Source organism: Lathyrus oleraceus, chromosome 1, assembly GCF_024323335.1.
Source record: "Lathyrus oleraceus cultivar Zhongwan6 chromosome 1, CAAS_Psat_ZW6_1.0, whole genome shotgun sequence".
In the NCBI taxonomy this organism is placed as follows: Eukaryota; Viridiplantae; Streptophyta; class Magnoliopsida; order Fabales; family Fabaceae; genus Lathyrus; species Lathyrus oleraceus.
The window spans coordinates 198128032-198143035 of NC_066579.1; the positions used below are offsets into that span (position 1 = coordinate 198128032).

Genomic DNA, 15004 nt, shown 5'->3' on the forward strand with positions numbered 1-15004 from the left:
AACCTCATGCAAATTCGCAAGCGACGGCGGTAAAGCGATACGATAGGCTACCTCTCCTATCCTCTCCAAAATCTGATAAGGACCAATGAATCGAGGTGTCAACTTCTTCGACTTCAAGGCTCGACCAACACCAGTTATCGGAGTAACACGAAGAAACACATGATCTCCCTCTTGGAACTCAAGTGACTTCCTCCTCTTATCATGATAACTCTTCTGACGACTCTGAGCAATTCTCATCTTATCCTGAATCATCTTAATCTTTTCCGTAGTTTGTTGAACAATCTCCGGTCCAACCACAACACTCTCACCGGACTCATACCAACATAAAGGTGTCCGACATCTCCTACCATACAAAGCTTCAAACGGTGCCATACCAATGCTCGAATGAAAACTATTGTTGTAGGTAAACTCAATCAAAGGCAAATAACAATCCCAAGCACCTCCTTTTTCCAAAACACAAGCTCTCAAAAGATCCTCTAGTGACTGAATAGCCCTCTCAGTCTGACCATCAGTCTGCGGATGATATGCAGAACTCAATCTCAACTTAGTTCCTAAAGCCCTCTGCAAACCTTCCCAAAACTTCGATGTAAATCTAGGATCTCTGTCCGAAACAATACTCGACGGAATACCATGCAAGCTTACAATCTTCTCAATATAGAACTCGGCTAATCTCTCTAACGGATAATCCATTCTGATCGGAATGAAATGAGCCGATTTTGTCAACCTGTCCACAATCACCCAAATGGCTTCAAAATTCTTATTTGTCCTCGGCAAACCAGAAACAAAATCCATACTGATACTATCCCACTTCCACTCTGGAATAGCCAACGGTTGCATTAGCCCAGACGGCTTCTGATGCTCAATCTTCGACTTCTGACAAGTCAAACAGGAATACACAAAACTTGCAATTTCTTTCTTCATTCCCGGCCACCAAAATAACCTTTTCAAATCATGATACATCTTCGTAGCTCCAGGATGGATACTTAAGCCACTACGATGTCCCTCCTCAAGAATACTCTTCTTAAGCTCAGTAACATCCGGAATACACACCCGACTACCAAATTTCAAAACACCATTCTCATCAACTCTGAATTCACCACCTTGGCCTTGATTCACTAAAGTCAACTTATCAACCAAAAGCATATCAGATTTCTGACCCTCTCTGATCTCCTCCAGAATACCACTCGTTAATTTCAACATTCCCAATTTAACACTATTGTGAGTACTCTCACACACCAAACTCAAGTCTCTAAACTGCTCAATCAAATCCAATTCCCTAACCATTAACATAGACATATGTAATGACTTCCGACTCAGCGCATCAGCCACTACATTTGCTTTACCCGGATGGTAATTCAAACCAAAATCATAATCCTTCAGAAATTCTAACCATCTCCTCTGTCTCATATTCAGCTCTTTCGGATCAAACAGATACTTTAAACTCTTATGGTCACTGAAAACTTCAAATCTTGACCCATACAAGTAATGCCTCCATAACTTCAGAACAAATACCACAGCTGCCAACTCTAAATCATGCGTCGGATAGTTCCTCTCATGAACCCTCAGCTGTCTCGAAGCATAAGCTATAACCTGCTTATTCTGCATCAACACACCACCTAAACCCAACAATGAAGCATCACAATAAACCTCAAATAATTCCGACGAACTCGGTAATATCAAAATAGGAGCAGTAGTCAACCTTCTCTTTAACTCTTGGAAACCTTCTTCACATTTTGAATCCCAAACAAACGCTTGCCCCTTTCTAGTCAACATCGTCAATGGTAACGCCAACTTGGAAAATCCCTCAATGAACTTCCTATAATAACCAGCCAAACCAAGGAAACTTCGAATTTCAGCAACCGACTTCGGAGCTTCCCACTTAGATACCGCTTCTATCTTAGAAGGATCAACAGCAACACCACCTCTTGAAATCACATGACCAAGAAAACTAACCTCTTCTAACCAAAATTCACACTTCGACAGTTTAGCAAATAACTGCTTTTCTCGCAGCACTCCTAAAACCACTCTCAAATGCTCGGCATGCTCTTCTTCAGATTTCGAATACACCAAAATGTCATCAATAAACACCACAACAAACTGATCCAAGTACGGATGGAAAATCCTATTCATGTACTCCATAAATACTCCAGGCGCATTAGTCACACCAAAAGGCATTACAGAATACTCATAATGTCCATACCTCGTTCTGAAAGCAGTGTTCTGAATATCCTCAGTTTTCACACGTATCTGATGATACCCAGATCTCAAATCTATCTTGCTGAACACACTCGCACCAACCAACTGATCCATCAAATCATCAATCCTCGGCAAAGGATACCGATTCTTGATCGTCACTTTATTCAGTTGCCTGTAGTCCACACACAACCTCATAGTACCTTCTTTCTTCTTAACCAACAACACTGGTGCACCCCACGGTGACACACTCGGACGAATAAATTTCTTATCCAACAAATCTTCCAACTGACTTTTCAATTCAGCTAACTCAACAGCAGACATACGGTACGGAGCCATCGATATCGGTCTAGTACCAGGTACCAAATCAATCGAGAACTCAACTTCACGTTCTGGCGGTAATTCATTCACTTCTTCCGGAAACACATCAGGAAAGTCACACACCACTGCTAGATCACGAATCACCAGTTTATCTTTAGCCTCTAAAGTTGCCAACAGCATAAACAACTCTGCCCCATCTGCCACTTCCTCATTCACTTGCCTGGCTGATAGAAACAGACTCTGCCCTTCCTCAATCTCAGGAAATATCACCGTCTTATCAAAACAGTTGATATAGACTCGGTTAAACACCAACCAGTTCATACCCAAGATAACGTCAATCTGCACTAATGGAAGACACACAAGGTCTATCCCAAAATCTCTACCAAAAATATTCAAAGGACAACTCAAACAAACCGAAGTAGTAGTCACTGAACCCTTTGCAGGAGTATCAATCACCATACTTCCACGCATCTCAGATATCTCTAACTTAAGCTTCACAGCGCAATCCACAGATATAAAAGAATGAGTAGCACCTGTGTCAATAATAGCTATAAGAGGAAAGCCATTAATATAACACGTACCTCTGATCAAACGATCATCTGCAGAAGTCTCAGAACCTGATAGAGCAAAGACCTTGCCTCCTGACTGATCCTCCTTCTTCGGCTTAGGACACTGGGGACTGATATGACCCAACTCTCCACAGTTGAAACAAGTTACAGTCTTCAATCGGCACTCTGCAGCCAAATGACCACCTTTGCCACACTTGAAACACTTCATCTCAGCACTGGTACACTCATGAACGCGATGTCCAGCCCGACCACATCTGTAACACTTAGCAGGAGCACTAGAATCTCCCCCACTAGGCCTCTTCATCCCACTCTGCTTCTGAAAACCTTTGCCAGCTGCATACGGTTTTCCACGATCCATCTGATTCTTACCCTTCCTATCAACCCTCTGCTGATAGCTCTCTGCTCTAGCCTTGGAATCCTGTTCAAAAATTCTGCAACAGTCAACCAAATCAGAAAACACTCGAATCCTCTGATATCCAATAGCTTGTTTGATCTCAGGACGCAACCCGTTCTCAAACTTCACACACTTCGAAAATTCTCCAGCAGCCTCATTATAGGGAGTATAGTACTTTGACAGCTCTGTGAACTTCGCAGCATACTCAGTAACAGTCCTGTTACCCTGTTTCAATTCCAAGAATTCTATTTCTTTCTTCCCTCTGACATCCTCTGGAAAATACTTCCTCAGAAATCTCTCCCTGAACACAGCCCAAGTAATCTCAGCATTCCCAGCAGATTCCAACTCAGTGCGGGTAGCAACTCACCAATCATCAGCTTCTTCTGACAGCATATGTGTACCGAACCTGACCTTCTGGTTATCAGCACACTCAGTTACTCTGAAGATTCTCTCAATCTCCTTCAACCACTTCTGAGCACCATCTGGATCGTATGCTCCTTTGAACATTGGAGGATTGTTCTTCTGGAACTCACTCAGTTGACGAGCAGCTCCCGCTCCCACAACATTCGGATTCCCTCCAAGTACTCCAGCTAGCATACCCAGAGCCTCAGCAATTGCAGCATCATCTCTACCTCTTCCAGCCATCTCTATTCTGAAACCCAACAAACCAAAACAATAAGTACTGATAGGTTACTCAACACCTATCCCGTACAGGGAAAACAGAATAATTACGACTCGACACGACCGACTATGCTCTGATACCACTAATGTAACACCCTTCTAAAATACCCCAAAAATTTATTAAAATAATAAACATATAATCAGAGTAATAGTGCACCAAGGGTGTCACACAAACATTCCACACCATTTAAACAATATAACAATCATGCTCTTTTATTTAATTTAAATATAAGGTATTTGCACAATTACGCAGCGGATAGAGATCAACTCAATCATGCAAAACATGTAACATCACATGTAATTTAGTTCAACAACAACGACAATAATAATCAAAGTGTTCCCGCCCGATGTTACATCTATCAGAGCATGACCCACTAGGGAGACTACACTAGACTCCAAGCATTTGCTTCTACTCAACTCATTTCTCGTTACCTGAAAAATAGTTGTAAGGGTGAGTTCCTCAATCAATATAATAAGCATTATAAAACAACATGTAATGCCAAGTAATTAACACATCAATCACCCTAATTGCAATACACATTCAGTAATAGCTCATTGGCTTAAACATCATACTCAACATCAATATACAATACCAGTATAATCTCAAATCATACTTAACAACAACACAACACACGTATAATATTGGAACACATCCATTCATATTATACGCCATACATATTTTTATGCAATGAGACTCTACACATGCGGTACCGACTATTCTCGAACATATAGTTCAAGCTCACCGATCAAATCCAGATACGGCTACTAAGCTCACTAGTCCCACTCATTTGAGATCTAATGACTCACTCACTAATTCCTCACCATGGGAATTAGCTACAGCCCCAAAGGCTAGACTATGCACACTAATCATCTAGTATGCAAACATCAACAACAATGCACAACTCACTGATTCCTCACCATGGGAATCAGCTACAGCCCCAAAGGCTAAACTACGCATGCTAATCACCTAGCAATACAACATCAACAACAACTCAAGAATAGACACATGCTCGCACTCTACGCCATCGAATAGTCTATTCACAACTGCATACATTCACAACATCATGCATAATATATACATTCACCGCATCATATACATCAACAATATTTCATCACATAAGCATGTCAGATTATGCCAAACAACCACTACAATATTAGTACATTCTAATATTACATCTCCTGCTCAAAACAGCGGGAATTAATCCCTATCACACCATAGGCAACATAGGCCAACCCTCACATAGGTACACAACAATTAAAACAACAATTTTTCCATTCTGCTACAGCGTTAACCGGTTAACGCCCTGGGTTAACCGGTTAACGCAGCACAACACGCCTTCTGTCTCAATTTTTAACAGTGTTAACCGGTTAACGCCCTGGGTTAACCGGTTAACGCAGCACAAATAGCCAAATATCAGAAATGACAACAGTGTTAACCGGTTAACACCCTGGGTTAACCGGTTAACGCAGACAAAACAACACATATTCATAATCCAACACAGTGTTAACCGGTTAACACCCTGGGTTAACCGGTTAACGCAAGACAGAAGCTGTTCCTGCGCTAACTCAAAGGCAGAATGCAGAATTCTCCGCATTTTCCGCCGTTGGAGGACTTCCGGACCTCCGAATCCGATTCCGTAAAAAGCTATACGATCGGGAAATTACAACAGACTCAATTACCGATTAAATTTCAACTTCTAACACGGTTCATCCAACAAAATTTCAGCATTCACAATTCCCAATTAGGGTCAATCAACAGCTTATCACTACCCATCACATATTCTCCCATAATACCCATTAATCGAGATAAACCCCCCTTACCTTAACAATCCGGCAGAATCTTTGAGCTTCAAGCTTTCGTTCTCCAACCTTTGCTCTTCAGCTCCTCTTCTCTGCCCTTTTTCCCTTTTCTCTCACGATGCTTCTCTGTTCTGTTTTCACGTGAAATGCTTTTCCAAATGAGAACTTTTCCTTATTCCAACATATATATATTTTCCAAAATAATAATAATCCAAAAATAATAATAAAATTTCTAATTATTCAATTAAATTAATAATTACATTATTAACTCAATTTAAATAATTATTTTATTATTATCGGGGTGTTACACCTAGCGTACGGTACATTCTGAAGTGTAGTCTGGCGTATGACTACCCCTTTATTATCAGATGCAGCCTAACAGACGGCTCGTTCTGCTACTCAGAGACGGTCTAGCTTACGACCCGCTTGGATGTTCATCCCCTCAAATGCTACCTAGCGTACGGTACATTCTGAAGTGTAGTCTGGCGTATGACTACCCCCTTCATCACCAGGTACAGCCTAACGGACGGCTCAGCCTACAACTCAGATACGATCTAGCATACGATCCATTCTGATCCTTCACCCCCAGTAACGATACAGCCTAACGGACGGCTTGTTCTGCAACTCAGATACGATCTAGCGTACGATCCATTCTGATCCTTTATCCCCAGCAGTGTATGACTCATTCGGATTCTTATCTCATTTTGATTCGGCACAAGATATTACTCCCCCAACAAGTCCGATACGGTCTAGCGTACGACCCATTCGGATCTTCATTCCTCAAATACTACCTAGCGTACGGTACATCCCGAGGTGTAGTCTAGCGTACGACTACTTTTCGTCAGATACAGCCTAACAGACGGCCCATTCTGCAACTTAGATACGATCTAGCGTATGATCCATTCTGATCTGTTATTCCCAGCGGCGTATGACCCATTCTAACTCCCCAGTGAAGTCGACGGCCTAATGAATGACTCACTATACGGTCTGGCGTATGACCCAGTGACACCCATGACTTCAGATATCTTCTAACGTACGACGCACTCTGAAGCTCTCATCATCAAACTTCCTAGATGGCATCTTTAAGCCCATCTCCATCAAGACTAACTAATTGACAAGTGCAAATTTTTGGGGCGTTCTAAGTGTTCAATAATCTTCCACCTCCAGACCACGAATGGCGTACATACCATTCTGACTCTCTCGGTTCAAGAATATTGAACAGGGGCAGCTGTCATACCCCAAAATTTGCCCATTAATATTTTAAGACATTTTTCAGGGCACTCCGACTCATTTTTATGACACTGATCTTAAAGGAACAAAGGCCCAGCTCACGAATGGCCCAATCCAGAAAATGGCCCAAACTGGCCTGCTCGCTAGGCGAGCAAATCCTTCGCCTAGCGAACGTTCGCTACACGCTCGCCTAGCGAACGTTCGCTACACGCTCGCCTAGCGAAGCTGGCAGATAACAGAAAATTCTGGGCTTCACTCTGAGCCCATTAGGTCACAAAAAAGAGCATTATAAATACCAGCACTTCAGTAATGAAAAAGAGGACGAAAAAGGACGAAAGGAGAACCCTAGCAAGCAAACCCTAGCGCTCACAAACGGCAAACCCTGGAGGCTAACCCTGAGAATTCCGAGTAACCCTAAAGGAAACCCTGAAGGAAAGTCGGCGGCAGCAAGGTCACTTCCGCTCAATTCGATCCGATCGGCCAATTCAAGGTTACAATTCGATTACAAACAGGTTGGCATTGCTATTACTACCTTATGTTCTTAATTTGCATATGGTATCATGATCGAATTTATGAAACTATCTTAAGTTTTACATATGAATTTAAGTATGCATGAACATCTGAATGTCTAACCACATAATCTCTGTAATGGATGCTATAAGGTGTGAAGCTTGCTGACATTATGCTGTTATCAAAACCAGAATCCGCAGCCGCTCGCTAGCACATCGCTAAGCGAGCATGCAGCGAGTATTCGCTAAGCCTTCGCTAGGCGAGGCAGCGGCGACCGGGACAGTCGCTGATTTTTCTGTTCTGTCCTTTGCTAACCTGTCATGTTTTTATCATAGCCATGCATTGTTTATCTGACCCTACTGCTGTTCTGGTTTCTTTTGCGGTGCAATCCTTGATTGCATCCTGACTTGGTACTCTAACCCGTTTGCTGAATTTTGTAAAGGTTCACCTTTCCCAGGAAAAGATTGTTGTCTAGGTCTTCCACTTTATTTGTGGGATACCCTTGTGGAGTTTCACCCTAAATTACCTAATTAATTTTAATGTATTAATTTTAATGTATTAATTTTAATGTATTAATTTTAATGTGGAGATTCATCCTAATTACCTAATCGATTGTAAAATACGGCCTCTAAATATGTGATCTTGGACCTCTCTTTTGCCTTACGATATTACGGTACCACGGTCATGTCCCGCGAATGTGGGGATACACTTAGCAATGGCCCTTCGATTAAATCATCATAAAATAAATCATAGTCCCTCGGATGTTGCCTTCGAATATATGATTTCGTCCCTCGATGACCCTTCGGTGTAGCCCACGGTTAAATGATTATCGTCCCTTCGAATGCTAAGGTATCCTTACAACTGTTGCCTTCAATGACCTATCGATGACCCTACGATGACCCTTAAATATCCAAAGGGTAAAATTACTTACTTCTCAATAGTAAGGACAGTTTTACCCTCATAAGGATAGGAAACATTCATAACGACCTTAGGAAGGTATAACTCTCAATTGCTGGATCATAACCTAAAACATTTCCCACCCCTCACACTTTGCAAATCCTAGAAAATCACCACTTGGTATACATTCATACTAGAATCATTACCAAGTTACATTTTTCTAAACCGTTTTCAAAATCAAACGAGATAAATACTTTGTATACATTCATACGAGAATCATTATAAAGTTAAACTCTCTTTTCGAAACATTTTTTAAACAATTCACGAACACTTTTCAGACAAAAATATAAGTGATCCAGCAATTAAGAGCCCATGGATAACCATGGATACAAAGGGTGCTAACACCTTCCCTTTGTATAATGTACCTCCCGAACCCAAAATCTATTGAGGTCTTTCCTGTTCTTTTCCACCTTTCCTTATTGGATAAAAGAAAAGTCGGTGGCGACTCTTGATATCCGCGACATTGCGATAAAAAGCAAAACACCCCAAGTCAGTTCACCGTATGACAATACCTATTAGGGGGTATGGGTTTTTCTTGCAGGAAACCATAGACTCTACCTACCTTGATACTCATATTGCGTCGAACTTTTGAACTTACAGCAAATGACATATACAGATTATTCAGAATGTTTCAGAGTTTTGAATATGTGTGATCTATATCATTCCATCATGCATTATCATTCATCATAACAAATCTTTTTGCATATGCATTTCTTTTCCAGGAATCCAAGAGCCCAATTTGTTGACTAAGCATCTGAGACAAAGCTTGACTTCCGAGAGAAGAAGCACTCACAACTACAAGTTTGTGGAGCCTTAGTTGATTGTTTTAAGAGGATTATGGGCACGTCTAGTTCTTGGAAACAGAGTTGATTTCAAAAAATCTTATGAAAATCTCCTAGGAATCTTGAACACTGAAGTCAATACCACTGTTGTGCACACTCTGGTGCAATTCTACGACCCTCCGTTGAGATGCTTTACATTCCAGGATTACCAGTTGGCACCCATATTGGAAGAGTATTCACATATTCTAGGTATTGGGATCAAGAACCGAGTGCCTTATGTTTGCACTAAGGAACTCCCTAAGTACCAAGTCCTTGCTGAAGCGCTCCACATAGGGAAGAAGGAAGTAGAGTTGAACCTGAAACATAAGGGTGGAATTCATGGCTTCACCTCAAAGTTTCTCGTGGATAAAGCTAATACCTTCATCGAAGCTGGGAGTTAGACGACTTTTAATGCCATTCTAGCTCTACTAATCTATGGGATCATATTGTTTCCGAACATGGAAGAATTTGTGGATTTGGCTGCTATCCACATCTTTTTAACTCAGAATCTTGTTCATACTCTTCTCGCTGATACTTACTACTCTATCCATGTGAGGACTCAGAAGAAGAAGGGAACCATCGTCTGTTGTACCCCTTTACTGTATAGATGGTTTATTTCGCATCTACCCGACAAAGGTCCTTTCATTGAAAATAAAGATAATTTGAAGTGGTCCCAGCGGATCATGTCCTTGAACGCCGAAGACATTTCCTGGTATTCTCGAATCTATGACAACTTCAAACTCATCCTCAAATGTGGTGATTTTCCTAATGTACCTCTTCTTGGTACAAAAGGGGGAATCAATTACAACCCGAGGTTGGCATTGCGACAATTGGGATACCCCGTGGTAGATAAGCCTGATCTCAAGAATGTAGAAGGTTTTGTCTTATATGAAGGGGTTGATGATCCAGAATTAATCAAGAAGATTGTCAAGGCTTAGGGAGTAATTTATCCTCAAGGAAGGGCAAAAGTGGGTAAGAAGAACTGTATTGCCAAGGAAGCTTACACCAAATGGGTAAAAGATAGAGTCAAAGAGATATTGCTGCTATTTCCATCTGAACCATCCATGAGCATCAATCCTCCTGAACCCGTGATCAATCAAACTTCTGAAGTCGATAAGCTGAAAAGAACTATCAAAGCCCTAGAGAAAGAGAACACAGATCTCAAATCTAGACTTGGTAAGATCTCCTTGCAAAAAGAAACTTTGAAGTTCAACCTGAACCAGAAGAGAGATAGAGCGCGTCGGGAAGACGACGAGGTGCAGGCTGAAGTACACAAAAGAATAAAAGTGGGCGACACACTCAAAGGAACTTGTGATAGCTTATCATCAAAGAAGAAATAGCTAGATGAAACTCAATACCAGACTTGTAAAGTGGAGTTTAATTACAGAGAACAGATCAAGAAACTTCAAGACTAGTTGGAAGCTTGCAAGAAAGGGCTTTAGGATGAACAAAGTTACACCAAACAACTAGAGGTCACTCTTCGCCAGAACCAGTATGAGCTAGACCAGAGGCTTGAGAAGATCCGTGAGCTAAAAGATCAATCATGCAAGACCTAGAAGACACCAACCTACTCAAACAAGAGAATGATCACATGGAAAAACACAATGGACATCTTGAAGAGCTCCTCGACCAAAAGGATGAATTTGTGAGAAGTATTCTGGATAGACCTGATCACACTCTACCACATAACTTCCCCGAATGGAGCACGGTATTGGAGGGAAAAGAGTGCACGTCTAACCCCGTTCATTGAACAAGCCATAAAAGACTTCCTAGATTTGTTGTAAGAATCTTTTATCGAAGTGCTCACGCATAGTGTCCTTTGGGCTTTATTTCTATTTCATTCTTGTTTATAGGATGGTATTCGATAGATTTGATGCTGAGATTTTTGTAGCCCTGCGGGCAGATTATTGATGTGTACTTCTACTCCACTTTCATGATACTTAATAAAAGAGTTTCTTAGTTATTGACTTTATAAACTGTCTCTTTCCTTATGCTTTATATTTGCTTATGTTGATGAACAAACTCAGGGGTCCCTTGGAAATTTTTCTCTTTACAAAAGTGAATATAAAAATAAATAAATATGCATATGTCAAAATATTTACATGCATCCATGCATTTATTTGTCTAAATCCCCAGAAAATAAAATGCTTACCGTCTCCATCTTTCCACAGCAAAAACGACAAACTCGTCATCGCTACTTTACCCGTGCAAACAAATCAAGGCTAATGGCTGATTATGAATCTGACAATGCTACTGTCCACGAATCTCTCGCCCAGGTTCAAGGTGAAATGAACCTCTTCAGGGGAAACATGGAGACCATCTGGAAATCCTCCAAACTAATAAGTCATCTACCTCTACTAACCATGCTACTGCCAACGTCACCCATGCTGCTAGGGTGACTAATGCTACTTTTGATGTTGATGCTACTGTTGAAACTCCGGTGGAGACCGTAACACCAACTATGGGGAACCGTCAGTTAGTTCCTACTTATTTGAATAGGATTGCTGCTTCCTATCCCTAGGGGATGCCCTAGAACTTTATTGGTCACTTTGCTAACGGGGGTGCCTTTTTCCCTCACCAACCTCTGGCCGCCCCTATTGCTGTCGGGAATGATGTCTTCCCCTGAGGCGTGCCCATCGTTTAGACTCCTCCGATTGATGTTGCCAACCCCGAGCATAATCAAGGTCAGGTTCCCACTGAAACTCCTGACAACGAAGATGAATATCGAGGCTCACGCCTCCATTTTCAAGTTCCTTCTCAGGTTGCTAAACCTACGAACATGAACCAGTTTCAAGCTCCTCCATTTGGTTACCCTGGGGAAACTTCTATACCTATGTTGACTTATGCAACTAACAATCCTGCACTCTAGTATGTGTAGACCAGGGCACCTCAGGCTCCTAATGCTCAGGTTGGAGGACAGTTTCCTCACATGGTGCATGCTGCTCAAATAGTACCTCTCAGTTTCTCCTACCCGCACAGATGTTGTTTGCTCCTCAGAATGCGCTTGTTCAGACAATGGCTCTAGACACCTCTCGACCATCCATTCAGGTTGTATCCCCACTGCTAATCCGGCCCGGGTGACGAATTATCAGTTGTTGGATGACAAAATAAGGGCTATCTAAGGTTTCTCGGCCTTCGACATTGACGCACGCGACCTCGGTTTGGTTCTGAACGTGGAGCTTCCACAGAAGCTCAAGGTGCCAAACTTACCGAAGTACAAAGGTCTAAGATGTCCTCGGAGTCACATCACGATGTATTGCAGGAAGATGGCATCGTACATTGACAATGACGACTTGCTATTCCATTGCTTCCAAGACAGTCTGTCTGGAGCTTCTCTGGACTGGTATATGGGTTTAGAGTGCACTAAAATCAGATCCTGGAGAGATCTATTTGAAGCGTTTCTAAAACAATACAAGTATCACCTCAATATAACACCGACAAGGTTGCCATTACATAATCAGGTATAGAAATCTAATGAGACCTTTAAGGAGTATGCTTAGCGTTGGCGTGAGATGGCTTCCAAGGTCAGACTAACTTTGTCAGATAACGAACTTATTGATATCTTCATGGGCACGCATCAATGGTTGTATTTTGAGAAGCTAATTAGAAGTTCTTCTACAAACTTCACAGATATGGTAACTATTGGTGAACGTGTTGAAAATGGGTTGAAATCGGGGAAGATCGTAGATACCACTGCTCAACAAACTAAGAATAAGAAGCCACATAGGGGCTTCGCGAAAAAGAAGGAAGGGGAGACAAGTGTTGTGACGGCAAGTGTCCACCCCTAGTATCATTTTCCCATGGCTCTTATGCCATACTATCCATATCCTTATGTTGTTGATGCTCAATATCAATAGCCGCAATGTCAGTATCAACCACAGAACAACAATCAACAATCATCACCTACTAAGAAAAATCAGAATCAACAGTACAACCGTGACAAAAGGGGCCAAGGCCAAGGCCAGAATAACAGGAACAACTTTGGTAAACGCCCTCAGATTGATAAATTTCTGGTGCCATACAATGAATTTTTGCCATATTTGATTCACGTAGGGGCCATCGTACCGAAAGAAATTCATGCAGCCTCTCCTACCTTTCATCCTAAGCAAAATCATAATGCCTCGTGCACCTTCCATGCCGGGTATATAGGACATTCTACAGAGGACTGTTGGACCCTAAAAAATAAGATCCAAGACTTGATTAATCAGAAGGTTTTGTCTTTCTCTGAGGAAAATCCTAACGCGAAAACAAACCCTTTGCCTAATCATTGTGGTTCAGCAGTCAATGCTATTATTGAAGAGGAAAATACAGAATATGCACTACGGGGTGGCAATGTGAAGACTCTGATGTCAGTTGTATTGAAGAGACTTGAACAGTTTGGGTTTCTAACTGGCATACATGAAGATTGCGCAGTATGTGAATATGATCCGGATAATTGTAGTAATTTGAAGGGTTGTGTGCAAAAGATGATGGATCAAGGGCTGATACAGTTCTCCAAGTCCAAGGAAGTAGAAGAAATTGCAGAGATCAAACTAATAACAATCGTGTATAGGAAGAAGAAGGTTGAAGCTCCTCCCAAGAGGATTCAACCATACAATTTCCGTGTTCCTAGTCTGTTTCCGTATCAGAACACCAAGGCGGTGCCCTGGAATTATGAAACAACGGCATACGTGGGTGGAAAATAAATTTGTATTCCTGACACTGAGATCGTCAATATAACTGGAACAGGAGGCATGACTCGCAGTGGCCGTGTATTCGCTCCAAAGTACACTCCTAGGGTGTCTCTATCACCCAAAATTTCCCACCTAAGGAGAAGGTCCTTCCTACTTCTCCTCCGCAGGCAGGGGAAACTGTACATGCCACTCTGAACGTGACAAATGTTCCAGTACCGATGATTGTTATTGCTGATAAAGCTGCAGAATCAGAAGTGTCTAAGGGTAAAGGGCCAATGGTTAAAGACGAGCAAGTTGAAGATCACAAGAAGAGAATCAATTTTAAGGAAGGCCAAGAATTCCTCAAGTTGATCAAGAAGAGTGATTTCAAGATCGTCGATCAATTGGGTCAAACTCCTTCCAAGATTTCCATTTTGTCTTTACTGCTGAGTTTTGAGGTTTATCGTAAAGCATTATTGAGAATCCTGAATACCGCTCATGTGATGCAGGATATCACGGTCGATCAATTTGACGATGTGGTTGCGAATATCACTGCCAGTAGGTACTTGGGATTTAATGAAGCATAATTACCTCCTAAAGGAAACGCCTACAATAAATAACTACATATTTTAGTCATGTGTATAAACTCTCTCCTATCTTGAGTCCTCGTCGATACTAATTCTTCATTTAATGTAATGCCAAAAGCTACATTAAGTCAATTACAGTTCAAAGGACCCGAGATGAGGACTAACGCACTGATTGTTTGAGCTTTCGATGGTTCCCAAAGACAAGTTATCGGGGAAGTGGATCTGCCTATCTGTGTTTGACCTCACCAATTCAGCATCACTTCCAAGTCATGGACATCAACCCAACTTA

The 15004-nt window shown here is 41.7% G+C and overlaps 1 protein-coding gene across 1 annotated transcript; it reads left to right on the forward strand.

Annotated features, from left to right (window-relative positions):
* Window positions 1–12988: 12988 nt before the first annotated feature.
* On the forward strand, window positions 12989–14161 carry LOC127099289 (uncharacterized). Its single transcript, XM_051037382.1, has 2 exons — window positions 12989–13246; window positions 13334–14161. The coding sequence occupies exons 1-2, from the start codon at window positions 12989–12991 to the stop codon at window positions 14159–14161; spliced, it is 1086 nt and encodes a 361-aa protein (XP_050893339.1).
* Window positions 14162–15004: the final 843 nt, after the last annotated feature.

Bases quoted from the DNA above. Each gene is read 5' to 3' on its own strand.
- LOC127099289 (XM_051037382.1), top strand. From the start codon at position 12,989: ATGGCTTCCAAGGTCAGACTAACTTTGTCAGATAACGAACTTATTGAT. The intron at 13,247-13,333 runs GCAAGTGTCCAC...CAATATCAATAG, and splicing joins GGGAGACAAGTGTTGTGACG to CCGCAATGTCAGTATCAACC.